Here is a 27,926-nt window from a genome sequence, read left to right on the forward strand (position 1 = left end):
CCTTTTAGTTATTTGCATATTCCTGTGCACTCAATCCCCAGTTCTACTTTTTGTTGTGTCCCTTTCCCCTTTCTCTCTGCAGGTTGGTAGGTGAGACTGTGTTTCGTTATTCTTTCCTCTTTTTGGTCTATTATTTGTTTCTCTGTAATTTTCAAGTACCCCATCACTTTTTTGCACATTTCCAAACTCTCTTTCCCCTTTTCTCTTTGCATCAAGGCTTGCTTTGTTTCTCTCCCTCTCCTCTCTTCTTCTCCCCTCCTTTCCTTTCTCTTCCCTCCCCTTCCTCTTTTTCTCTTTTTTCTTGTCACTTCTTCTTAACTATGGCACATTTATATGGAGACAGTTTCCAGTCCATCATCTTACTCTAGTGGTCCAATCACATAGGATTTAAAAAAGGTTGGGTTTTTTTAAAATAATTTTTTAATTGTGTGTGTGTGTGTATGTGTGTGTTTGTGTATGCATTCATGTGCGCATGCTCTCATCTGCCAGAAGAGTATGTCGGATTCTCTGGAGCTGGAGTTGTAGGTGATTGTAGACTGCTGGACATAGGTGCTGGGATCCAAATTCAGTTGCTCTAAAAGTACATTCTCTTCACTGCTGAGCCATCTCTCACCTCCAATCAGTTTTTTAAGAGAGATAAACTGTATTTTCAATTTTAAATCTATGTTTTCCATGAGGACAATAGGATGTGATCACTTTTATTGCTTTTTACCCCCTAGGGGATAGTGATCTTAGAAGAATGTCAGCTGCCAAAAGACATTTTGAAAAAACAGATACAATTTTCAAATCAAGCGGCTTCATTAAACACTTCAGTGAATTCTCAGATTCCCCAAAGAAGCGAAGAGACCTTGCCAGAGCACGACTTTGAGATGTCACCCAGCAGCCCTACGCTACTTCTTCGAAACATAGAAAAACAGGTAATCTTAGTGTTTGCTTTATGAAATAACTTTAGATAGGGTTTTGCTTCTTAAACTATTTGATAGGGTTTAGATATCAAATATCTTCTAAAAGTCAAATTAGTCTCTAGCTTATTGTATATTAGTCTCTAGCTCATAGACCCAATCCTTGAAAGTTGATTGAATCATAAAGGTTCTGACCAGATCAACCAAGTGGTAGATATGTAATTTGTTAGAAGTTATAAGGTGGTGTCTTGTTGGAGAAAGCTGGCCATTATGAACAGATTTTTTAAAAAAACAACAGTATGGCTTCATTTCCAAGGATGATTCAGTATATGCAAGTCAGTAAATATAATACAGCATATAAGTATACTTTTAGAGAGAAATTCAGGATCTTAATGATGCTTAACTGTACTAAAGTATTAACTGTTTCTTTGTAGAGTGCACAGTTGACTGAAATCATTAACAGTTTGATTGCCCCTCTCAACTTGTCTCCAACTTCCTCACCCCTCTCCTCCAAATCCTGCAGCCACAAATGTCTGGCTAATGGCATTTCAAAGAGGTAGGTATTACTTGAAGAGTTTGACTTCTAAATTTGGCTTATTTTATTTTAATTTTATAGCCATTTTTAGGATTACAATACTACAATCATAGATCATGGGTACAGTTTTAGATATAAATAAGTACATAGGATTAATATAGTTACCCATGAGGAATTTTTAGGAATTTTAATGCTTCTAAAAATCATACTAGTGATAATATTCACTATGGAAGTATTACCTTAATACTGTGACTTTCATTTTGTATATTCTTCATTCTTGATCTTCAGTTTACTGTAACTTAAAAAAGACCCTAGATATAGTTAGACATAAACATTTGGCACATAACACCATAATTTTACATTAATTTTTATATTAATAATCATATTATTAGTTATTTTAGGAACCTTCTAATATATAAAAAATAAAATATATATCCAGATAAAAATCATATTAAGTATTAATATTAATAAAATGGCTATCCCACTCTTGAATGATATTAGTGAATAGAAACTAAATTTTAAATAAAAATTTTGTTTCTAATTGACTATTCAGAAAGCTTATTTTAAAATATTTCTGAAGTTTTATTTATGCTCAGTCATTTTCCCTTGGATCTATCATGAAAGTAGTTTTTCTACTGATTTTACTTGATTTTTGACATAGTGTCATATTTTGCATCGTTGACGCTTCCCTTGGAAAGTAAGACTTGCTGGTTGTATAGGGCAAATGTGACAGTCTCATTTACAAGAATCCTGTTTAGGGATCCATGATGAAAGTCAATTACAAGTTGAGTTGTAAAATGATGAATGAGCATTGTGGTTTTAGACTAAATACATTTTCTATATCATTTTGTTTATGTAAATTATGTTTATTATCATAAACACACACACACACGGTTTCTATTGCTGTGAAGAAACACCATGACCACAGCAACTCTTATAAATGAAAACATGTGAGGTGGTGGTTTACAGCTTCAAAGGTTCAGTTCATTATCATCATGGCAGGGAATCTGGCAGCATGCAGGCAGACATGGTACTGGAGAAGTAACAGAGTTCTACATCTTGCAGGCAGTAGGATGTCAGCTGAGACACTGGGCAGTATCTTGAGCATAGAAAACTTCAAAGCACACAGTGACACTCTTCCTACCAACAGAGCTATACTCACTCCAGCAAAACCACACCTCCTAGTAGTGCCACTCCCTGTGAGATGATGGGGGCCAATTACATTCACCCTACCACATAATTTGTATATTTTTCTATATTACAGGAAGAGAATAGTTAAAATGGGCACGGTGATGCATTTCTGTCGTCCTGGCTACTTGCAAGGCTGGGGCAGGAGCATTGCAAGGCTGGAGATGTGGCTTAGTTGTAGTACACGGACACGGCATATGTGGAGCTCTGTACTCAGCTACCATTAGTCAAGAACAGACATGGGAACAATCAACTAGTTCACGAGCAGTTTGAATATCAGATAGCAATTGTGATTTATTTTGTTAAAGTTTTTACATATTATCTGTCTTCTGTTTTTGACAGTATATAAGCTTCAAAAAAGTAGAATATCTTTGGTTTATCTTTTTAAATTGTGGTTTGGGGTTTTATTTTGAACACTTGCATCAGTAACAGACATATTATGAACATCAATTAATATTGAATGAATCAAATATTTGTTTGTCATCTTTCAGTCCACATAAGAACTATACCTGAGATGATGAGCTTTGAATTCAGATACATTTATTTTGGTTTTCCATTTTAGAAGTTCACAATCAGTTGGTTAGCTTGAGGCTGGCAGTGAGACAGCACACCATGGTGAGAGTATTTGGTGGAACAAAGTACCCTGCTACCCTGTTCATCAGGAACCAGGGAGCAAAAAGGAAGACAAGAGTGTGGGTTCTCAAGCACCCTTCTTTTACACTCCCCATAAGCATCCAAACATACAGGCACACACACACATGCACATGTGCGTGGATACACACACACACATCTTTAAAAAATGAAAAATTCAAAACAGTAGAAAGTATCTATAAGGTAGTAAGGAACAACTTATAGGAAGAAAAAGCCTCTTTTACAAGTCACGTGAGTAAGCTTGTGTGCATGCCATGAAATCTCTTTTAGTTAAATAGAGTCTTTTGTGACCTGTCATGTAAGAAACCTCACAAGTCAAACATTTTAGTTCTCCTATCAAAGTGTACTCATCCTCGCTTTACATCGGATTATATCATAATTTTGCATATTATGGAAGAAATTTAAAATTTAAAGTCTAGCCTTTCTTTAACTTTTGAGGGAGTTAAATAAAACCATGATAAATACATTTTAAATATTTAGGTCAATTTTTATAAGTATCTTAATAACTTTTTCTCATACTGTCTTTAAACTTACTGTTAATTATTTTCTGGGGAACTTTTTTGTGCATTTGTTATTATTCGTTGATTTCTAACCCTCATTTACTAATTAAGGGAACTGTCTACCCGAAAGTGGTAAGGTTGGATTTAATTTTTTAGGTTTATTAATCCTAGCACTAAGACCTGAGAAGAGTCACTGACAACCAAATAAGTATATTTAAAACTCCAAATAAATGAAGTCACCGAGGTAGTTATACATTTTTAGACCTGATATTCTAAAATGAACATAAGATGCCATATATTATCTCTGAGAAAGTGAATTTCTACTTGAAATAAGGTCAAAATTTTTGTTTGATTTTGCCTTAATGAGTTCCAGAATGGGGTATGAAATTACATTTTCACGACCCATTGCCATACTGTCGTCACTAGTGGTAATTGCCTCACGTGCCGTGCAGCCATCCCTTCTAGCTGGTGTCATAATTGAAAAGCCGCAGTCTGACAATCATGTCAACTACGCTGTGAAGCTAAGTCACATCACAGTAGTCACTTCTCAATTAGGAGAATATTGTTTGCTAGCAATATTTTCTGGGTCACTGCTCTCAATATAAGTTTGGATTCTGATGGATAACACTAATTATCATATTAACTAGATATATGATGTCAATGGGGAGATGAAACCTCCCTGTTGTTTTGAAAGAAGTGCCACTAGGAATTACTTTTATTTGTAAAACAGCTTCTTTTCGTTTTTATCTCTAATGATGTAAGTGTAAAACTAATTTTATACAGTGGAATTTACTGGTATACTGCTAAAATTGTGTCTAGAAAATATGTAATTCTATAATAACATGTTTATTTTGTTCTATTAATTGGAAAAAAGAGAATACAAAATTTATTGTACAATGATTTCTTAGAAAAACATTTGAGGGGTATGCAGCAAAAACAGTATTTCATCTGAGAAGGCTGGGTTCAGAAAGTATTTTAGCTTGTATTTGTGTGTGGAGAGTCATATCTGGGTACCTAGGTGTACATGTTCCTAGTATGCTTTCTGAGGTCAGAGGACACCTGTGGAGGCTGTCTTTCAGATACCTGCTTCCTTTTGAGCTAGTAATCTTCACCACATAGGCTCAGCTTCTCAGAAGCTGTGTGTCTTCTCTTACTGTGCAGTTGACAGGCTTACAGATCCCAGCCACCACACCACACTCCTTGCATGCCTTCTGAACAATCCAGACATACGTGCTAAGGCTGGCGAAGTGATCCCCTATGCCTTTAACTTTATGTTTTCCTTTTGTGTGTGTATATGTTTCCAAATTTTCTTTGAAGTGAAAACACTACTTTTTTTTAAAAACTCAGATAAGAAATAACAGTTAACAGTAGCTTTCTGTTTTTTGTTTTTTCTTTTGTCTTCATGCTTTCAAATCATTTTTAGGCAGGTATTGTGGCGCATGCCTGTCATCCTAATCCTTTAGATGGTTCATGAGTTCCGGGCCAGGCCAGCTTGGGCCATAGTGAGTTTGAGGCTAATTTTGGCCTACATAGCAAGAACTTTTCTCAAAAACAACTACAAAAAGAAATAATAATATTCTCAAAAACAACTACAAAAAGAAATAATAATAAAAAGTCCCATTTGAAGTTTATAGCCAGAGGTAAGAATACAAATAACACTATAATAATCAGTTTCTTTTTCTTTATGGAAAACATTAAACACAGAAAATATATTAAAAATCCACCTATTTCTAGACTTAAATTATCTCAATATTTTGCTAATTCAGTTAAACAGTTTCTATTTCTAACATGATTGTTTACTCCAGAAATATTTTAAAAGTTAATTCTGCCATCCTGGTCTACAGAGCTAGTTCCAGGACAGGCTCCAAAGCCACAGAGAAACCCTGTCTCGAAAAACCAAAAAAAAAAAAAAAAAAAAAAGTTAATTCTGGCCCAGTGGTGGTGGTGGTGCATGCCTGCAATTTCAACAGTTGGGAGACGGGCAGGAGGATCTCTGTGAGTTCAAGTCCAGCCTGGTCTACAGAGCAAGTTCCAAGACAGCTAAGGCTATAACATAGAGAAACCCTGTCTTGAACATATACATATATGCACTTTTTAAAAACTCTTGGAACTGTATTAAGTGTTTGACAAGCTATATGTCTCAGTTATTAACTAGTTAAATATGCTAATATTTGCCTTTGTACTTGAAAAAAAATCCCTTTTATCTGGGAATGGTGTACGATCCCAGCACTTTGTACTTTTTACATTTTGAGATAGGTCTTACTAAATTGTGTAAGCTGGTCTTTGCTTTATCTGTATCCCAGGCAGGACTTGAACTTACAGTCTGATTCATTGCTGAGGCTACCTGAGTAGCTAGTATTACACACTGGTATCACCAAGCCTGGCAAAAGACTTTAGGTGACAGTTTGTGTTATTACTAACTGCTATAAATATCACTGACGTAGTTGTTGAATGTATTATAGTTACCATCTTCCCTCTTCAATTTTTCATTTTGTTTTTATCGACATAAACTACCCAGACTTCTTTAGATCTTTCTGATTTCCCGTTGCTGTGTGAACATTCTTGAATTTTTTGTTTTATCACTCTAAAAGAATATTTTTATAGTAGATGTAACATGATTTAAACACAATAGTACTGTTATAAAAAATACTATCTTTTGTGTGTAGCATGTGTGGGTATGAATGTGTATAGCAATATGGTATGTGGTTGTATGTGCATGCATGTGGAGGCCAGAGGTCAAAGCTGGGCGTCTCCCTCAAGCACTTGCCACCATATTTTCAAAGACAAGATCTCACTGACCCTGGAGGGAATCCATCCAGAGAGGTTTCAGTTTCACTTAAGACTTTTGCCCCAGTGTTGGGGTAATGGAAAAAAAAAGCAGAGGTACTGCTGCACTTGGCTTTTACTTGGCATCCAAACACAGGTTCTTGTACTTCCATGGCAGGTATTTTACAGACTGAACTAACTTTCTTTCTCTTTCTCTTTCTTTCTTTTTTTCTTTCTTTCATTCTAGATTTATTTATTTAATATGTACCATGTTCTGTTTTGCATGTATGTACATATGAACAGATCTCATTATGGTGGTTATGAGCCACCATGTGATTGCTGCAGACTGAGCTATTTCCCTGGACACAGAAGAACTGCAAACACCAGTTGGTCTTAAGTCAGTTAGCGTTATTTGGTTGGTGATATGCCAAAGATAAAGGAACAAAGGAGACCTCTACTCAGTGTTTCCAGGTTCTTGTCATCATTAAAGAAATAATAAGTAAGGCATTTGGAGCAAGTTTCTTACAAGGCAGAGTTACATGGTGAAGCAGTAATAGTTGGCTTCTCAGGAAGAAACATCCCAAATCTCCAGTAGTTCCTTTTTTTGCCCAAACTTAAAATGATGAGGGATTATTCTTGAGTTAATGTAGAAGCAAGGTGAGGGGTTACAGGAGGGTGTGGCTGTGTCCTGGAATAGGGCTACCCAGCATTTCTGCCCTTATGTGGAGTTAATGTAGAAGCAAGGTGAAGGATTACAGGAGGGAGTGTGGCTGTGTCCTGGAATAGGGCTACCCAGCATTTCTGCCCTTACGTGGGGTTTTCCAGGTACAGCATGCTGTCAGATACATGACAAAAGCAAGCAAATTTGCAAGGCTAGTAATCTGAAAATGTATTTATAACGAATCAAAGTGTAGTCAGCAGCTGTCCTAGCAGATGTTGAGGAGTCTCACAATGTACCACCGTTTACCAAGTTTGCTGTTTGTCGCTTTATTCCCTGTGTATCTAGCCTATCCCAATGTGATGTAATGTTAGACTACTAAGTCAACTAGTATTGGCCTGCATAAAGTTGAAAAGCTTACATTCTATTAGTACATATATAATGTATCAATATATTAACATATTACATATTAGTATATTAATATGTAATATAATAATGCAAGTTAAGTGTGTCAACATAAAACAGCTCTCCAAAATTCCTAAGACAGTTTATTCTGAATGATTGCACTTAGGAACAAATTCAGGTTGCCCTGAATGATATTTTTCACTGTTCAAACAATTTCATGAACATTTTTATGAACAAAAGAAACACAGACATCAAGACACCTAGCAACTATAGGGTTGGAGATTCAAGTAGGCCAGTTACATCAAAGCGTTAGCATTTTCAGGTGCTGACTCGACATTATTAGTTTTTTGCATTGGTGGAAGCTGGTGGAAGATTCTGGCCTTTCCTCTTCCCAGAATTCTTTTAGTCTGGTTACCCTGCCTTACTTCCTGCCTGGCTACTGGCCAGTCAGCATTTTATTAGACCAATATGAGTGACAAATCATTACAGTTTACAAGAGCATTATCCCATAGCAGGTAATAACTTATTTATTTATATATTCCAAAGGTTCTTTTTTTACTGCTAGTCAGAATAAAACTAGATCAGATTCAGAATAACAAATGGCTATTAACGATCAAAAGATACCACCTAATTTTTCTCTTGATGTGTAATATTCCAACATAATCATGAAGTTTTAACCTGTCAGCTTGTAAAATCTTTATGATAGGGATCTTTTCTTCTGGGAACATGAGAAACCTTAAATATAATATTAAAAATTGCAATAAAGATTAATTATAAAATTATATTTTCCATATATAGCTTATTTCATTATTTTATAGTTGTAAGTTACATCATAAGTTTTAAAAGTTTCTAAGCTATAGTAGGATTGTAGCTGTTTCAAAATTCACTAAAATTTGAAATGCAGTAAGCTTGCTTATTGAGAGGAATTTAAAATGCAGCTAGGAGACCTTGGGATTTTTTAAGCCTTAGTTCTGATGTACTTCATCTAAACATGAAAAGAAATTGGCATAAATAGTTTAAACTATGTCATCTGTGAATTATTGTTTTACAAAAAACATTCATCTTATATTAAAAACATTTTAACTTTGAAAAATGTACCTTTTGCAGCAGAAAATAGAAATTATTTCTATATTTTTACTATGTGATTCTCCATTAATATCAATTATTTTACCTATTGTTATCACAAATTGACTAAAAGTTAATACTCTTCTATCATAATAAAACGAGAAAATTTACAGTTAGTTTTCTTTGTCTTCTGTTTATTTTATTTTGCCCTCCCCCATCTCCAATTATTTCATACATTTCAGTGCTTCAGAGAATTTAGATGAGCTCTCTTCCTCCAGTAGCTGGTTACTTAATCAGAAGCACAGTAAGAAAAGGCGAAAAGACAGGACAAGACTGAAATCTCCATCCTTGGCTATCATGAGTACAGCTGCCCGAACAAGACCCCTTCAGAGTTTCCATAAAAGAAAACTCTACAGATTGAGCCCCACTTTTTACTGGACTCCTCAGGTAAGGCTGCATTTGGGAAAACATGAAGAAAGATTTCACTACCAGTATATTTTGAGTACAACTGGGTATGAGTTTTATATATATATATAATTACATACAGAAAACTTAAAATACAGTTTATAAATTAGATAATAATAGATACTGACAATAGAAAGCAGGATTTAATATTTTTGAACATAGCAGTAAACTCTATGTATTCTAAAATTTCTCTTATTCTCAGTTTTTTTTTTTTAAAAAAATAACTATTGTTGTTTTCTTTGCTGCTGGAAATTTAACATGGGCCCCTGAAATCTGCACTCTATACTGAGCTATGACCAAGCCCCTGGCTTAACAGAATAAATGTATGTTGCTGTTTTGTAAGTAAATTAAACTAATTTTTAAAGAAAACGAAATGTCAAGGTGATCTTTAAAACATTCAGGTAAGGTAATAATGAAATGTGCCCATATTTGTGTTAAAAATGTTGACTCAGGTAAACACAAGACTAGTGGCAAAAACCAAAGAAGATGGAGTCTTGGTAAAGAATTCAGGAACTAGCTTTTTCTAGGCTTCTTCTTGCCAAATGTGGGAATATTTGAGTATGAAAACTTTTAATTTGTTCCCTCCCTCCCAAACAGGGTCTGGGCTTGATTAACTGTGTAGCCCAGTGTGATCTTGAATTGATTCTCCTGTTTCCACCTCTGGGGTGCCTGGATTATGAGTATGCTGGGAATTGAATCCGAACTTTGTGAATGCTAGGCCAGTATTTTACCAACTGAGCTGTATCTCCATCCCAATAAGGACAGTGATGAATTACTAAAAACAGAGAGGGATAGGGATGTGGCTAAATTGGTAAGAGTGTTTTGGTAAGCAGTCACAATGCCCCAGGAAATCTCAGCAAATGCAAGGTCATCCTAGGCTACATAATGAGGCCCAAGCCAATGTGCCCTTCATGACATAGTGTCTCAAAAAAGCCCAACAGAAAACAAGAAAACACATGCACCCATGAGTTCACAGTGATGACACAGAAAGGATGGAGTGGCTGCTAAGTCGGTATGCAGGTAGACAAGACAGGGTGCTAATAAATAGAATGGGTGAGAAAATGAAAGAATGGCTGGGCAAGAATAGTTAGAGATTAATAACAACCTGAGGTGAGGCCCTAGGAGGAGATTGTAGACAGGATATCTGCATAGACTTAAAAGTACAACCACTCTTCCTGCCTGTTGCCAAGGGTTCATCATAATTGTATTATTGACAATCAGAAAATATGTCACCCAAGTTGTCAAAGCCATAGTTGCCTACTAGAAAGATAGAGTATTATGCAAAGATGTATCACTCTGACTTAAGTATGCATAATGATGAGACAAAGCCAAGTTAGAAATGTGCAACCAAGAAACAGATAGCTTGCAATACTTAAAGTGAAGCATGGTTAATAAAACTGAAGATCAGAGAAGCAAAACAGCCAGGCGCTGGCTCTTACTTGACCTCAGTCTGAAAATGGTGATCCTGCCTCCAGGAATCTCAGAATGAGACTATGCTTGATAGTTGTTTCCTCCCATTTTATAATCCTCTCTAGTTCTGGAATTAAAGGTGTGCACTACTGGGATTAAAAGCATTCACTGCCTGGTTTCTATGGCAACTAGTGTGGCTACTGGGATTAAAGGTTTGTGATATCACTGTCCGGCTGTAAGGCTGACCACTGTGGCTGTTTTACTCTCCTGATCCCAGGCAAGCTTTATTTATTAAAGTACAACTGAAATGCCATTACAAGTTCTCAGTGTCATGGCATGAAGAATTGTTCTTGATTGAAATATTAAGATATTTGACAAAGGATTAATGTGTAATACAGAGCAGAATATTGTCAGAGGGACATTTTTTCTTAGAACAATGAGAAAACTAAAGTATGGTTGATAGATTAGATAAAAATATTTATCAGGTTAGGGATTTAGCTACTGAGCTACCATCCATAAACCATATATTCTGGCTTCATCCCCAACACTGCAAGCAAACAAACAAAAGCCAGTATTGAATATTCTGAATGTAGTAACCATTGTTTTGTTCATCTGAAACCAACTTATTTTAGGCAGCGCCCACTGAAATATCAACAACCAGTGGCCAACACATATAATAAATTATCTCCTGTCATCTAGAATGGTATTAGTTCTTTGTCATCCTTTGGAGAATTGAAGGTACAAACTTTAAGTACATTTCCATACACTCACTGGTTGACACAGGGTAACAAAGAGAAGTGGCAATGGAACAGAGAGAGAGCTAAGAGCTCTTGTGGTAGAGAGGACATAGGAGGTATTTCTTATTCTGTGACAACAAGGGAAAAGTGTTTGAACTTTTAAATATTATACTATTAAGGACGTTTGTAGGACTTGTGGTTGTAGTTCCAGCATACAAAGAAAGCAGACAATATCACTCCTTACTTTAGACTAAAACAGTGAGCAATTTAAAAACTAATTCCTTTTCATGGATCTGTCGGAGATTTGAGATTGCCAGGCTAATTGCTATCCTGAAATATTGGAAGATAGGAAAATGGAGAATCACATCCAAATTCTGTTTATAGTCGCAGAAGCCATGGGTAGGTACACTAACCACATGGACCTCTATTCATTCATGGACTTGCACATTTTAAAACTTAAAGCAAAAAGGGGACTACTAATGGCTCTAGCGAGTAAGGGGGAAGAGAACCAATGTGAAATGAGCTTCGGCATTATCTGTAATAAAGAGCTTTAGGAGAAAGATTTTACCATCTGAAGGAAGAACATCTTTTCCATTTTTATTACTGGTTATCTCTCAGTTAAGTGGATGTGTTTGCGTGTAAATTAGAGATAGTTGTTAAATTCATAGTTTAAGGGCTTGGATATACTAAAAGACTGAGATTTAATAATGAGATTTAAAAAACACTTCCTTTTCCACACACTTTATTACCAAGCTAAAAGAGATCCAGTGTGAGAACAGAGTTTAGCGAAAAATCTGAGGAGCCTAAAGGGAGTGACTCGGGAGGTGAAAGACTTGCAAAGTATCTCAGCAGGGTGGAAATACTGGCTTTTGTATTGTTTTTCTATTTATTCCCTTATTAGCTTTTTTTTCTTGGTTTTGTTCCTTTTTCTGCTTTTATGATTGACTTGCTTGTCTCTGTAGTTTCAGTCTTCTTCCTACCTCTGCTCTATTTTCCCACCATCTGCTTTTACTCCTCTCCTTCCTTCCTTTCTCTTTTACCGCTTCCAAGTCCGCCACTCTTTATTTACTGTTAGTGACTTTAGCATTAATAATGTTTAACTCCCTTGTTTGTAAATAGTTAGGATCAGACACATTTTATAACCTTAGTAAGGATGTAGGTAGTCATGCATTTTAATAATTTAATAACTTTTCTGGACAAATAATTGTTTTGTTATGAATCTCTGCTTCATCTCCTTTAAAGAGTAGTGCGAATGTAAGCTCAAGAGAAAACTACTCTTAAAAGTTGTGAATATATAAGTGAAAGAAAAATATGTATACATCCCAATAGATGTCTAAGTCATAGTATAATAGCAGGAGAAGTATGAAAAATGTAGACAGTATGACTCCTTATCTAAAAAATAGGTAAAACAAAAGATGCTGAAATACTTGAAACCTAGGACAAAGAATTCAAAAGCCCACTTTTAAATTTGATCAGTTACTTTAAAGAAGACATCAATTCAGGACCTAGAAATAGAAAGTCTGCAACATGGATTGAAAATTCATCAAGGAAACAAGTTAAGTAGCAAACAAATAATAGTAATAATAATAAATTATAATAAACCAGTTGGAACTATTACCAATAGACCAAATCAAGCAGAAGAAAGTACACAGAGATTAAAAACAAAGTCAAGGTCAAGAGTACAGTTAGAGGTGAGTTAAAAAAAAAACAAAAGGCAGGATGTCTATGATTTTGCAAAATTTTAGAAGAGCTCAAACCTAAGTGTACGTGTAATAAAAGAGTAGAGTTTCAAGACAAAGATATCGAAAAACCTAATCAGTTATAGAATAACAAAAAATTTCTCCAACCAATGATATAGACAAACTAGGAATGGAGGCACTAATAATTCCTACAAAATATGGCAGTTGCAGAAGCTCTCCATGTCACATCAGAGTTAAAGGCAAAGAGTGGAACAAAGGAAGACTAAATACATGAGAAAGCTGGTTCTGGTGTCCCACATCGTTATTCTAGCACTCAGGAAAGTGAGAAGGATTTCAGTCACTGGTGAGTTTGTAGTACATTGAGAATACATTGAAGGGTAACATAGCAAGACTGTCAAAATGGAAACAAAATGTCAAGTAAAACACAGCAAAAAGCTATCAGAGGAAAATGTCAATGTGCTTACAAAGGCATCTCCATCAGAATAACATTAGACATCTCCTTTCAACAAAAGTTTGAGGAGCCAGAAAAACATCAGCTGATACCATCCAAGAAATTAGGGCTTTTCTCTGTCTATCTAATCTATTTTATCTTATCTTATCTTATCTTATCTTATCTTATCTATCTATCTATCTATCTATCTATCTATCTATCTATCTATCTATCATCTACCTAAATATAGATAGAGGATGGTTATGTTCTTTCTACTCCAGATTTCTTCAGAGATTTTATTTTTTTTTAAAAAAATTGATATTGAACTTGTTCAAGGGCTTTTTCTCTATTGAGACAGTAAGATAATCATGAGATTTATGTTCCTGAGTGTTATATGTGTATGTTTTATATTAATTTGCTTATGTTGAACCATTCCTAAATCTCTGGAATGAAACCAACATGTTTATGGTATATTACAGACACAACACAGCATGACAAATGTATAGCCAATAATATACAAAATGGGGAAAAATAAAAGCATTTTCCTAAAATCAAAAGCAAGACAAATCTCTCCATTCTTACTAATTTACCACTGAAATTCTTATCTAGAAAGCATGAGAAAGAAATTAAATGATTACAACTTTTTTAAAAATGAAATATTCACTTAGCCTTATTTGCAAATGATTTGATACTAAAAAGACCTTGATAGGGGCTGGAGAAATGGCTCAGCCAATTAAGAACACTCTGTTCTTCCAGAAGACCAGGGTTCAATTTCCAGCACCCACTATTATCTATAATATCAGTTCCAGGGAGTTTGGTGACCTTTTCTGTCTTCCGTGAATAATAGGTATGCACATGGTGCACATAAATGCATGCAGGCAAAAACCTAGACACATAAAAATAAAAAAGACCTTATAAAGACTCCCCATTAAAACTTTTTGATATGATAAATATTTTCAACACAAAGTGGAGTACAAAATCAACATACAAAATAATTTTAAATATACAGTTATAATCACGCTGAGAATGAAATCAGGAAAATAATTTTTCATATTAGCTTTAAATATAGATAATTCTAACCATAGAAGTGTAAACTGTAAAACACTGATGAAATTAACCAAAGCAGATAGTAGAATATGGAAAGACATCATATGTCAATGGATCAGCAGAGTTAATATTGTGAAAATATGTATACTACCCAAAGTTCTTTATAAATCCAGTACAGTACTTACCAAAATTTCAATGACATTCTTCAAAGAAAAAGCGATTCTACAACTAAATGAATCCCAAATAACCATAGCATGTTGCAAGGAGGGACTGCTTGTTCATCCCAGCTGCCTGGTTAGCTTAGCCCCAAAATAACCACACAGAAATTGTATTTATTAAAACACTGGTTGGCATATTAGCTCTAACTTCTTACTGGCTAACTCTTATATTAATTTAACCCATTTCTATTAATCTGTGTATCGCCATGTGGCAGTGGCTTACCGTGTAAAATTCCCAGTTACTGTCTCCAGTGGATCCATGGCGTATCCCCGACTCCACCCTTCTTTCTCCCAGCATTCACTTCTGTCTTCCCTGCCTACCTAAGTTCTGCCCTATCAACAGGCCCAAAGCATTTGCTTTATTAACCAATGAAAGAGACACAAAGACAGAAGGACTTCCTACACCAATAACAATAATAACCCAAGGAATTCTTAACAGAAATAGCAATGTTAAAGATATCAAATACCTGATTTCAAATGATAGAACAGAGACATGCTAACAAGAACTCATCAAGTAAACAAAACCAGAATGGAAAGCTCTGGGAAGGAAGAAGACAGAAAAAAAACCCCACAGAGCTACAGGCATCTGATTTCCAAGAGTAGTTCATAAACTTGTAGAAAGTACATCTTCAACAAATGGTACTGTAAAAACTGATTCCCATGTGGTAGAATGAAACTGGATCCTTGACTCTCACCCTGTCAAAGTGTTTACAAACTAGATAAAAACTTTGAAACTGTTTTAGAGAAAATTCATTAAGACATGGGTAGGTACAAGGGCTTTCTGAATACAAGTAAAAAAAGTAGGAAATAAGAATTGACAAATGAGATTGCATGTGTTTCTAGGGGCTGGTGAGATGGCTTAGTGTATGAATCGTTTACTCTGCAAGCATAAGAACCACATTACTACCCAACACTCACGTGAAATCTGGGAGCAGTAGTATGTATATGTGGGGAGGGGCACTGGAGACAAATGGATCCCAGGTGTCTGCTAGCCAGCTGGTCTAGATATAATGGAAGCTCTAGGTTAGTGAGAGACCTGGTTTCAGAAGTATGTTGGGGAGCTATAGGTGAAGATATTTGATTTTGACATCTGACTTCCATATGCACATGCATAGGTGAATATACACTACCCAGCCTGCCTGTGACATACAGTTTCTGCATAACAAATTAAAAATGAAGCAACAACTTAGAGAATGAGAGAAAATTTGTATTAACTACTCATCCAAAAGAAGAGTGATATCTAGAATACATGCTGAGTGTAGAAGTATACACATTAATCCCAGAATTGAGGAGTTAGAGACAGTTGGATCTTTATGGGCAGTCTGGACTACATAAAGAGTTCCAGGCCAGAAAGGGCTACATAATTAGAACCTGTCTCAAGGACAATATATATATATATATATATATATATATATATATATATATATATATATATATATATATATATATATATATATAAAGCATAAAATTGAACATCAAGACCTCTACCATCCAATAAATAAATGGGCAAATGAATTGAGCAGTCTGTTCTTAAAAGAAGTACAAATGACCAGTGAATATATAAGAAAATGTTTATCACCCTTAGCCACGAGGAAATGCAAATGAGAGCTACACTGAGATCCCATCTCACCTTAGTCAGATGGCAGTCATCAAGATCTATAGGAGTAGAAATTCCTGCAAAGATGGATGAATACTTAGCCTATATACATCATTAGTAGAATAGAAATTAATGCTACCACCCTGAAAAAACTAAAATTAGAATAATCTCACGTTCCTCTTTACCACTCCTAGACATAGAGGAATCTTTGTTAGCATGCTGGTAACAAAAAAACCAACTACATCTCTACTTAATCTACCACGTTCTATAATACCTCAGTCATTTAACCAGCCTAGCTTTCCACATGTTCATGGACAAAGAACACACACAGACACACAGTAAATTATTTAGTCATAATGATGCAAATTATTCTTTTGCAGGAAAATGGATCAAACTAAATATTGTGTTAAGAAAATAAACAGTCTTAGAATGACAAGTGTCTCGTGTTTTCTCTTATATATGGAATCTAGACTGGAAAAAAACGTGTAAACAAAAATTATGAATATTTGGGAAGAGAAGGGATCAGTAGGAGAGAGGAATGAGAACAGGAAAGGACAAAAGGATTAGGTAAAATCAACATCTCATATATACATAAGAATGTCATAATGCAACTCATACTTTTACAATGAATATGTACTATATCTGGCACCTCTAGCAATAGCAGTTACTTTTATATAACACAATAATAAAAGGTTTACTTACCTCCTATTACATTATATCAAGCTCAGCATTCAACAGAACTCTCAAGGCGTCTTAGGAAGAACACATACTAAAGAGACAAACCAATTTTTAGACCTAACCTCAATAAAAAAGTTTGATTGTCATTTGGAAAATCTTAATTAAAATGTTTTATTAGGACCTTTAATACATAAAGTAGAAAACATAATAGATTTGCAATGTAAATAGGTGGAAAATCAAGAGGAACCAGAAATTTATGCTATAAATTAAAAACACTGTAACTTAAGTTTGCCATTAGTAAGCTCATCTGTGATCTGAACATGGCCAAGGAAAGATCATCACAGATTGCACAGACTTCAGGAATGTAAATTCAAAGGGGAATTTTAAAAATGAAACAGAACACGTAAGAATTCTGAGACAATTTCGGATGGTGTTAGATATGTATTGGAATACCAAAAGAAAAAAAAAGGAGAATGTGACAAAAGAAAGATTTGAAATAATGAAAGAGAAATTTCCAAAATTAATGGCAGGCCACAAATCAAACATGTAAAAAGAATTTCTACCTGAATACCTACCTGTTTATCTATCATCCACTCTTCCATCCACCCTTGCACCCTTCCACCTACCCACCCATCCATACATTTACCTACCTGTTATGTAAGACACATTCAGACTGTAGAATCAAAAGACAAGTCTTGGAAATGGCCAAAGATGTGTGTGTGGAGGGGAAAGGGTATCTTAACTGTAAAAGAATAAAGTATAGGTGATTTTTTAAAATTATATCTATGGAGGAAGATATGGAAATAAAGCATTTAAATAACTGTGATATTGACATTTATATCCCCAAAGATGCCCATGTCCTGAAACCTGGTTTCTGAGAGTGTGACTATGGGCTAAAGTGTGATAACAATGGAATCTTTGAAAATTTAATTAAGGAACTTAATACCAAGATCATTTTGGACTTAAGTTAGTTCTAAACCCAGTTACATATTATTATAAGAGCAAAGAAATTAGAACTTTGGAAAACAGACGAGATGAAAGCATTGTGGAAATAAAAGCAGACTGGAGTTATGCTACCGTAAATCAAGGATGATACAAAGTCTCGGGAGGTGTAAAAAGCAAAAGAGCATTGCCTCCTAGAACCTTTGTAAAGTTTGCCCTATTAAAACTGAGGTGCCATAATTAAGAGAAATGAATTTTCAACCCCTCCATTTATAGCATCTTGTAATGGCAGCCCCAAGAGTATATGCTCCTATAACAAAGTTGCTTTGCAGTTAATAGGTAAAGAATGAAAAAGGTGTAAGATGGATAATGGAAAACCTAGATATTTTTAAGTTCAGAAAGTGCAGAGGATGAAAGTTAAGGCTGCTGACATCTTAGAAAATATGTGCTGCCATTTTTAAAATGTTGCTAGGAAATGTGAAAGTCATATGTGTGTGTTTGTGTTGGTGCTTGCACATGAATGTGAGAGCAGATATGTTTGCAGAGGCCACAATACATTCTTCTGTTGCTACCAACTTCATTTCCTCCAGGTAAGGTCTCACTATACTGGAAGCTCCCTTATGGGCTAGGCTGGCTGGCTGGGAAACTCCTAGGATCTGTATATTTTCCCCAGTCTCCAAAATTGAGGTTGCAGGAATACACAGGACCACTTTTTACATAGATACTGGGGCAGTGAATTTCAATATTTAATAAGAGAAGTTTGCAAGCAAATTGGAGAGATGTGATGTAGTTCCTCCTGGCTGCTTCTGGTAAGCCACAAGAGAAAAGAGGTAATTGAGTAAGGAACTATTAGGTAAAAAGGAACTAGAACTTAATAACTTGGGAAATTTCCATCTTCTGGGGGAAGGTATGTGTCTGTGTGTACACGTACTCAGCATCATGCCCTGGAGTGAGCCAAGGGTATTTTATTTGTGGGTAAAGGCAAACACCTCAGCAAAAACCAGATGGGTAGAAGGGCAGAATGATCCAGAGTCTTCAAAGAACGTTTTGATCTCGGGATGTGGATCTCCTTAAAATATGTATCTCACACTGAAAAGGACAGAGATGATGTGATATGATTGATGTTTAGAAATCCTCTGTTTTTCAGGCAAGAAATGAATTGATAGTAAAAATCTGTTGTAGATCTTGAAGGTAAATAATGGGCCTACATGTCAAAACAAGTCCTTGGCTAGGTGGTTTCTTAAATACAATAAATATATCACTAGAAATCATTGCTAATTTGGCTCTTGATAAAGTTATTATTTTAAACAACTGTATTACTAAGTCTGAGAATATACACCAAGTGAAGACCTTTAGTATACATATATCACACACATATATATGCATTTTTTCTTTTTTTGAGACAGGGTTTCTATGTTGTCCTGGCTGTCTTAGAACTCACTAAGTAAACCAGATGCGCCTGGAACTCAGAAATCTGCCTACCTTTTTTTTCTCTTGAGTGCTGGGATCAAAGGTGTGTGGTACCATGCCTGACTATATGCACATATGTTAAAGTATGTGTGTGTATGTATTTCAGAGTGTATATATACATATCAAAATTTTTGAATACAGAATGAATATATATTTAATATATATTTTTATATTGCTAAAGTATTCTAGAAAAGATTAATTAAAATTGGCATATACACAGTATCGTAGGCTATAATTGTTCAAATGGCTAGTAGTATGTTCTGTTTTATCAAAATAAAATCTTTGTCAGTAGAAATGTATGCAATTTGCACAACGTTCATAAAATTGAATATCTCAGCCACCAATAAATTTAAAAATGTGTAAAAGACATTATTCATCAAAGAAATACTGCTAAAACTATACAACAACACTATATAGTTATTCCTGAGACCCAGCAACTAATAAACAAGGGATGCTAAATTGCCGTCGAGATGGAGTTACAGGTGCTTGTGAGTCACTTGTTATAGGTGGTAGGAACTGAACTCAGATCCTCTGGAATAACCTCTGGTCTACCGCTCCAGGCCCTCCACATAACTTTTTTCTTCTTTAAAGCTTCGTTTTCTTTAATTCAAACACTTTTTCATACAATAAATTTTGATCATGTTTTTTCCCTTCTCCCAGATCATCCCCAGCTCCTCCCTACTTACTCAACTTTGTTCTTTTCTCTCTCTCTCTCTCTCTCTCTCTCTCTCTCTCTCTCTCTCTCTCTCTCTCTCTTCAAAAAGTGAAAATCCAACAAAAAAATAAGATAAAAAAAAAATAAGATAAAAAAAAAATAAGATAAAAAAAAACCCAAAGACAGACCGTGTAGTTTGTTTTGTGTTGGTCAACTACTCCCAGGCATAGGGTCTGCTCTGAAGTGTTTTTGGTATATCAAGTGACACTTCTTCCTTTTCCCTTTGCCAGCAACCATCAATTGCAAATAGTTTCTTGGTTAGAGATGGGACCCTGCGTCCTCTTCCCATCTCAGTACTAGGACACCTTCTGGCATGAGCCTATGTAGGTCTTGTGCATTCTGCCATGATCTCTGTAAATTCATGCATACATTAGTCCTGCTATGTCTGGAAGATACTATTTTATTGGAGTCATCCATCACTTCTGGCTCTTATAATCTTTCTCCCTCCTCTTCTGCATAGCTCCCTGAGCCTTTGATGAAGAAATCCCATTAGGGACTGACTGCCCCAAAAATCTCATTCTCTGCACATTTCCAGTTGTGGATATTTGAGTTAATACCCATCTACAGCAAGAAACTTCTCTCCCAAGGGTTGAGTGAGACTCTGATTCCTACAGGATGATTTTTTTAGAATAAGTCAAATTTCTTACTTTGCGGTCCAGACTTTCCAAAATGTAAATATTTAATTTATTGACAAATAGGAGTTAATGTGGGTTTTAATTTTGGAGGGTTTATAGAAGGACAAGAATACTAAAAACATGATTCATGGGGGGGGGGTCATCATTTGAAACTATCAGTCCTTTCTTTGGATCCCAATGATTGACATTTCTAACCCTCTCAACCTTTCCCCCAGATGTACTACTATCATGTAATTTATGATGTTAGGCTCAAGTTTGAGGTCTCAGATGCCATCAAGTAACATGTACCTGCATTGAGACTATAGATATGGCTTATCAGATATAGAGGAACTATACCTGATAGAGGTATTAAAAAGTATAATTTTGTAAATAAAATTATTAGTTCTACAAATACTCAAACTGCAGTCTGGGGAAATGTGTGACATACATTAGTTTTGAAATAAAAGTAGACACATAGCAAACTTGTTGATTAAAGTATGCACTCATGGAAGTGGCTCATTGTTTTTGAACTTGCCAAGTCTTGCATCTGCTTCCCAAGTTGTGGGATATGAATGAGATGTGGCACTTCTCTGAAGTCCTAGTAAAGGCTTCTGAGATCCTGACACTAAGTACACAGTTTTAACTTTAGTTCTCTGGACTTAATCTTCACACTAATGTCTGTCATTCCTATTGCAAGAAACCATTAAGTAATCTGAACATTTTTGGCTAGACCAACTACATGACTAATTGTGTACTTGCAGTGTAATTGAACCCACAGTAGACAGAACCAGCTCCCAAAAGTTGTCCTGTATGCTGCGGATTGACAGGCATGGATGAGATAGAAAAGTGTTCTCCAGAAAAATCTATAATTCTTAATATATAAATGTTTAATAACATTCTTTAAGGTAATATTCCACTTACAATTAGTAATTAAAATTATGTCCATAATGTTCAGATCCTTCTTGATCTTTTTTGCCAGTTGCCATGAAACATTCTGTCCTGCTCAGTTGGCAATTCAGCCTTAAGTAACAGGGAGCCCCTCTACCTAATTGGCAGCAAAGGGAGTTCTCTGTAACATTGGGAAAAATATAGTTCTAGACTTCAAGGTAAAATTCTCACTGAGCTTCCAAAAGAATGCTAAATATTGCATCTTCTCTCTCATTACATGAATTTAGCTTTAAAATTTCATGTGTGTATGTGGGAGTATATGCAGGTAGAATAAAAAAATGAAAAGAGGAAAAATAGGCTTAAAGGGAGCAGGATGGAAGTAATAGAATTATTTGATGTGAACGTGTACTAATTCTATTTAAATTACGATGACAGGATTGTTTGAAGATTCTATCTAATAAATGTAGACACAAATGAAAAAAATGTACTGGAGCAGGCAGATCTGAGGTTATTTCATGTGTAATTGAAGAAAGCAGAGGCAGTTGGTTGAGAATGTGGCTAGGAGGTGGGGAAAGATCAGAGTTCATATAGTCATGTTTATAATCTCCATTCACATTAGGGTCAAGACAGTGATGATTAACCCCTTCTCTGTTAATACTTACATACTCACAGCAAAGTTATAAATTATTGCGCTATAAGGAACATGACCTGGCCAAGAATTTATATAAATCAAACTTTATTTACAGGAGCCTCATTTGTCTTCTGTCATCTCTCTTGTAGTTTTTAAAAAGGCATTAATATATTTTAAATAAAAATTTATTTTGTTTTTAGTGTACTATATATTTTTCTAGGCTCCTCTTCCTTCCTCCACACTTTCCTTCTACCCTCCCCATTATCCTCACGCTCCTAGTTTATTCGGGAGATCTTGTCTTTTTCTACTTCCCATGTAGATTAGATCCATGTATGTCTCTTAGGGTCCTTTTTGTTGTCTAGGTTCTCTGTGATTGTGAATTTTAGGCTGGCTTATATTTGTCTTTCTGGGTCTGGGCTACTTCACTCAATGTTTTTTAGACTCATCCATTTGCCTGCAAATTTCAAGATGTTCTTATTTTTTTTTTCTGCTGTTGTACTCCATTATGTAAACATATCACATTTTCCTTACCCATTCTTTGGTCAAGGGGCATTTAGGTTGTATCCAGGTTCTGACTATGACAAATAAAGCTATGAACATAGCTGAGCACATGTCCTTGTGGTATGATTGAGCATCTTTTGGGTATTTACCCACAAGTGTTCTTAAGGTAGGTTGTTTCCTCTTTTTCTGAGAAATTGCCATACTGATTATCCAAAACAGGCTGTACCAGTTTGCACTCCCACCAGCACTAGAGGAGTGTTCCTTTACCCCACATCCTCTACCGCATAGGTTGTCATCAGTGTTTTTGATCTTGGCCATTCTTGCAGGTGTAAGAATCTCAGAGTTGTTTTATTTGCATTTCTCTGATGGCTAAGGATGTTGAGCATTTCCTTAAGTGTTTGTCAGCCATTTTTATTCCTCTGTTGAGAGTTCTGTTTAGGTCTGTACCCTCTTTTTTGCAATTAGATTATTCTTTCGATGATTTTTCGAGTTCTTTGTATTTTTCCTTTCCCTTTCTTCCCTCCAAAAGCCCTACCCCCACTCTCAAATAGATGATTTCCCTTGATTATTATAGTTACACATGCACACACACATTTAAAATTCCCACTTGCCTATGCTATTCTAGTTCTCTAACTTATTTTTTCTTTCCTTCCCTTGTTTATATGCAACATATATGTAAGCAACATATTTCATTAGAAGGTGACCTTTTAACTAGTTAGCCACTGATAGTGTTGTTTTGAAGAATTACACTTGTACTTTGAGGAGCTATTCTTGCCTAAATAGTAGAGCCATCTGATATGAAGACTAAATCTTTTTCATTATTCATCAGTTTCAGCATGTAATAATCCTCAAGCCAAGACATAAAAACAAAAATTGTTCTAGTAGACCTAACATATTGAAGTAAAGTTTAAAATTAAGTTGAATATTATAGAATAGATAAAATTGGCAGAACTATTCCTCTTTTCAGTATCTATTCAGTAGAATTCTTTAATAAGTCTTTATGGCAAATTAGTACACAGTGTTTTTAAGTTAGTTATTTTAATGTTTTCATTCCCTTTTTAAAGTGTGAAATGAATAGGTTTATAAACTTTGTTTATATGTTTAAAGAGCACTTTATATTTTAATAAACATAATGCTTAAGTTAAAGAACAGGAAAAACAATAACATCTAAAATAAATATAGGTATGTCCATCGTAACTTTTCTTGATTAAAAAAATAACAGAAAAAGTTCAAAGTAATATGATTTTACATAAATTAAATTCCTTTTGGAGAAATAAGGCACACATACAGATAAATTTCAGCCCAAATGTCTCAGATAATCTCTTGAGGGTAGAGAGAATAAACTGTAGGTAACAAATACCAAATGATAGAGATCGAGGAAACAGGCTAATTCCAGGCATGAGTTGTCTAATTAAATGAAGAAAAGGAGGTGACTTAAGTATCATTTAAGCAATAGTCCACTACTGAGAACCCAGCTCTTCCTCATCTGCTTTACCCTGTAGAGTATCTTCTTCAGATCCTTCTTGGTAAAGGAATGCCTCATTGCAACAGTTCTACATTCCAAGGAATTTGAGTTGGAGAATTCAATTTACTACATGTATAATATTAATTCTGTGAGAAAATATGCTGTATGTAATTGTGGGTCAGTCTGGATGGTTTTAAATTTTACTAAGAATTGAAAGTGATTTCTTAGAGGAAAGTAGCACTTTTTGGTCATTTCATGTATGTGACTTAGAAAACACACTGGACCGTAACCCTAGTTGCACCTTTTGTCAGCACTGGAGAGAGAGCCCAAGGCTTGCCTCAGCCAAGCACTCTGACACCGAGCTCCACCTTGAGCCGTGCAGTTTCTTACATTGCTGCGGATGTGCCATACTATGGGAAGCTAGCCTCACTCATTCCTCTGGCAGGTAGTTGACAGCTGGCTTCTTCAGTTCCATTTACCTTGTGAGGTCTCATATTCAATGAGTAAAAATGGCTTCCTTTCATGTCACCTAAGAACAATGCCCAGGATGACAAGGACGATACCAACCACAAATACCATTTCCACTCCACTCTGTAGGACAAAGCAAATCACTTGGCCATCCCAAAGTAAAGAGGATGGAATTACAAATCTCTGAAAAAAAGATTTTTAGACTTAATTTTATTTAACTAGGTGTAAGTGGGTATACAGGAGTACAGGTACCTGTGAAAGTAAAGAGTGCCAGATACTTAAGACCTAGAGTTATAAATGCCTATGAGTCATCTGACATGGATGCTGCAAAGCAAAGCCGGTTTTCTGGAAGAGCAGAAAGTACTCTTAATTGCTAAGCCATCTCCCTAACCTTACAGAAATAGAAATCTTTTTTATAAGAAGTGGAGGCTAAAAGGGTGTAGTTGTAAGAAGGGGAGGAATTTGTGCCCACTTTCATTAAGGAATTTTCCAGAGTTGCTTTGGAACCATAGGCAACTCCATTTGAGAAATTAAACAGGAAAAATAGTATGTCTATTTTATAGTCATGCTGAGACTAACATTAAGAGGATATGTATGTATGCATGCATATATATATATATATATATATCAATGTCTGCCATGTAAGTCTTCATCAAGTGTGAATGAGAAGGATAAGGATTCAACGAATTAGAATAATTAGTTGGGGAAATCCATGAAGAGCTTTGTTTTGGGGAAGTGAAATGTCAGAAGTACTATTTTTGCATGATTATTATGGTGCCTTTAAAAGGTCAGTTTGCAATAAGGAGAGACTAGAGAAATAGGTAATTATTAGAATCTACTAAATGTAATAAAGACTGAGTTGGAAGGAAAAAGACTTGAAACAAAGACATTGTGTACAATGAATGACTAGTCTTAACTGATTTGACATGATAGAGGAAGTTTTAGAAGGGAAGAAATAGAAAAAGTTACTCCCAATTCAGACATGTGCTAATAATAGTACAGTAATACCAAGAATTAGGACATGGTAGAACATGAAGCAGACCTGATTCTCTTCATGCATCTGATTTACAACTGCACTGTGCTGTGAATGAAAGTGTTATAACTTCTTCAGAACACAAGTGTTCTATTTGTAACTTTGCGTAGTCCTTTGTTTCCCTCTTTGTGTATGAAATAGTTCTTTCTCTATCACATTTGCCCAATATAATGCTACATTTTCTTCTCCAACTTCTTTATTTATTTTTACTATTTTTTTGCCCAATATTTCTTGTTTTGGAGAAATTTGCAGGGCTAACATTATTCTATCTTCCCTTTCATAATAGAAGAGCACAGGTCGGATTACTATGAATGAGCCTTACAAAGTACAAACTTCCAGTAAGTTCAAGCTGGTACAGTTAACTTCCGTAAGTGCATATAAAACATCATTCAGGAAGGAGTTCTATTGGGAAGAGAGGCTTTTATGTCTATCAGTGGAATATTTAGACTTTATAGTGCTGTACTTGAGGAGCAGTATTGTACTTCCCTTACTTCTCTCTTCTAGTAAGAAACATTACTTGTGTGCCACTCAATTCTTAGACACTGGAGATACCATAGTGAAGAAGATAGAAGGGTTCCCACCTTCATGGAGCTCATATTCAGTTGGGAAAAAGACAAAATGTAAATGTTAACCAAGTCTGTCTCTTGGAAAACAATAGAATGAAAATGAGAAATGAGAAGGTAGGATTTTGGAGAAAGGAAAGAAAAAGATGAAGAGACTAAAGCTGACCTTGGTAGAGATATAACTTCCAGAACAGACTATTATGATACTCATAAAGCAAAACTCAGTCTGTAGAAATTAGAAATAAAATTATTGGACTTAATCTGCCTTTGTAAGGATTGGAATATAAGGCCAAGGGAATTTTCTAGAACACAAGCATATATTTCTGTTACCTGAGTAAAAAGTATATACTTAGTTTGAACAAGTCCATTAATTACTCAGTTGTCAATTAAGTGAATAGCCCACACCTAAACAGATTCTCATGAAATTTATGAATACACACACACACACACACACACACACACACACATACACACACACACACACACACACACACGATCTTAAAGCTTCTAAAGAGAAAGCAAAGTTACCAAAACAACATATGGCCTACAATGGACAAGACAGACACTGCAATTGAAAATGAATACTTTAAGTGCTAGATGACAGCAGCAGTTCTGAAGGAACAATACTCTGAATTTAGGAGCGAAACAAAATTATGATGATTATACTCTATAGGAAAGCACGAAAAAGCAAATGAGGGGCTCAGTCAGTTAGGTGCTTGCTGTATACAAACATAAAGACCCAAGTTTAGATCTGTAGCACCCATACAAAGAGCCAGGGGTGGTGGCACACGCTGGCCAGTATCAGGTTAAATTGGATACAGTCTCAAACAGTAAACTGGAGAGAAATAGGGGAAGAAAATTTGATACCAACCTCTGGGCTCTTCACATGTACACATGGTGAATGCACCTACTCCCACACAAATGCACATAGACATAAACATATACACCTGTGTATATCACACACAATAAGAACAGAAAACTAAAAGATCATGTTAATGAGAAAAATTGTAGCAAAGCACTTGATTAATCCTAAAGAAAGTAAGACAGGAATCAGGGAAATATAAAACAAACATATATGAAGTCAGCAAACCAATTGCTGAGCCTTTGAAAAAGTAAATCTGACAAACCCCTACTCAGACTCTTCAAAACAATCCAAGGTTGACTTGACCTTTATAAATACGACAATGCAACTTATCAGGAAAAAAATGTAGTGATTTCGATAGGCTCAGAAAAAAAAATGTTATTTTGGCAAACTGGGAATATATCCTGGTAAACAATACACCAAAAGCTCCTACAACCAAGATCATTTTTAAAATTTTACTTTTCTATGTGGAGGTGTGTGTATGTGTACATCTGTACATTTATGGGTGGAGAGGAGAGGCTGATACTCATTGTCTTCTTCACCGCCTTTTTAATAGTTTTATATCACTTCTTTCCCTCCCTTTACTCTCCATGGAACTTCTCTGGTGCACGCCACTCTCAAGTTAATACCTTTTTCTTTTGATTGTATTTGTTCAAAAAAAAAAAACCCACACAGCTGTATGCGCACACACAAATATATAACCTGCTGAGTTCATTTTTGTTGTGTGCATGAGGTTTCAAGGCTGAGTACTCTGTGTTGGAAAACCAATAAAGTAGCTCCCTATGCTCTCTTGGCCTGGATGCAGTTATGGTTTTCTGTGAT

The 27,926-nt window shown here is 35.4% G+C and overlaps 1 protein-coding gene across 4 annotated transcripts in view; it reads left to right on the forward strand.

The window, feature by feature from the left end:
- Kansl1l (KAT8 regulatory NSL complex subunit 1 like) overlaps window positions 1-27,926 on the forward strand; it is a 72,175-nt gene that overhangs the window by 23,734 nt on the left and 20,515 nt on the right. For all 4 annotated transcript variants that reach the window (XM_026786430.1, XM_026786431.1, XM_026786433.1 and 1 more), the window contains exons 3-5: window positions 720-917; window positions 1,337-1,458; window positions 8,913-9,117. In XM_026786430.1, the coding sequence (XP_026642231.1) occupies window positions 720-917; window positions 1,337-1,458; window positions 8,913-9,117 (525 nt within the window). The remainder of the gene's footprint in view (window positions 1-719; window positions 918-1,336; window positions 1,459-8,912; window positions 9,118-27,926) is intronic.

Source organism: Microtus ochrogaster, linkage group LG4 (genome assembly GCF_000317375.1).
Source record: "Microtus ochrogaster isolate Prairie Vole_2 linkage group LG4, MicOch1.0, whole genome shotgun sequence".
In the NCBI taxonomy this organism is placed as follows: domain Eukaryota; kingdom Metazoa; phylum Chordata; class Mammalia; order Rodentia; family Cricetidae; genus Microtus; species Microtus ochrogaster.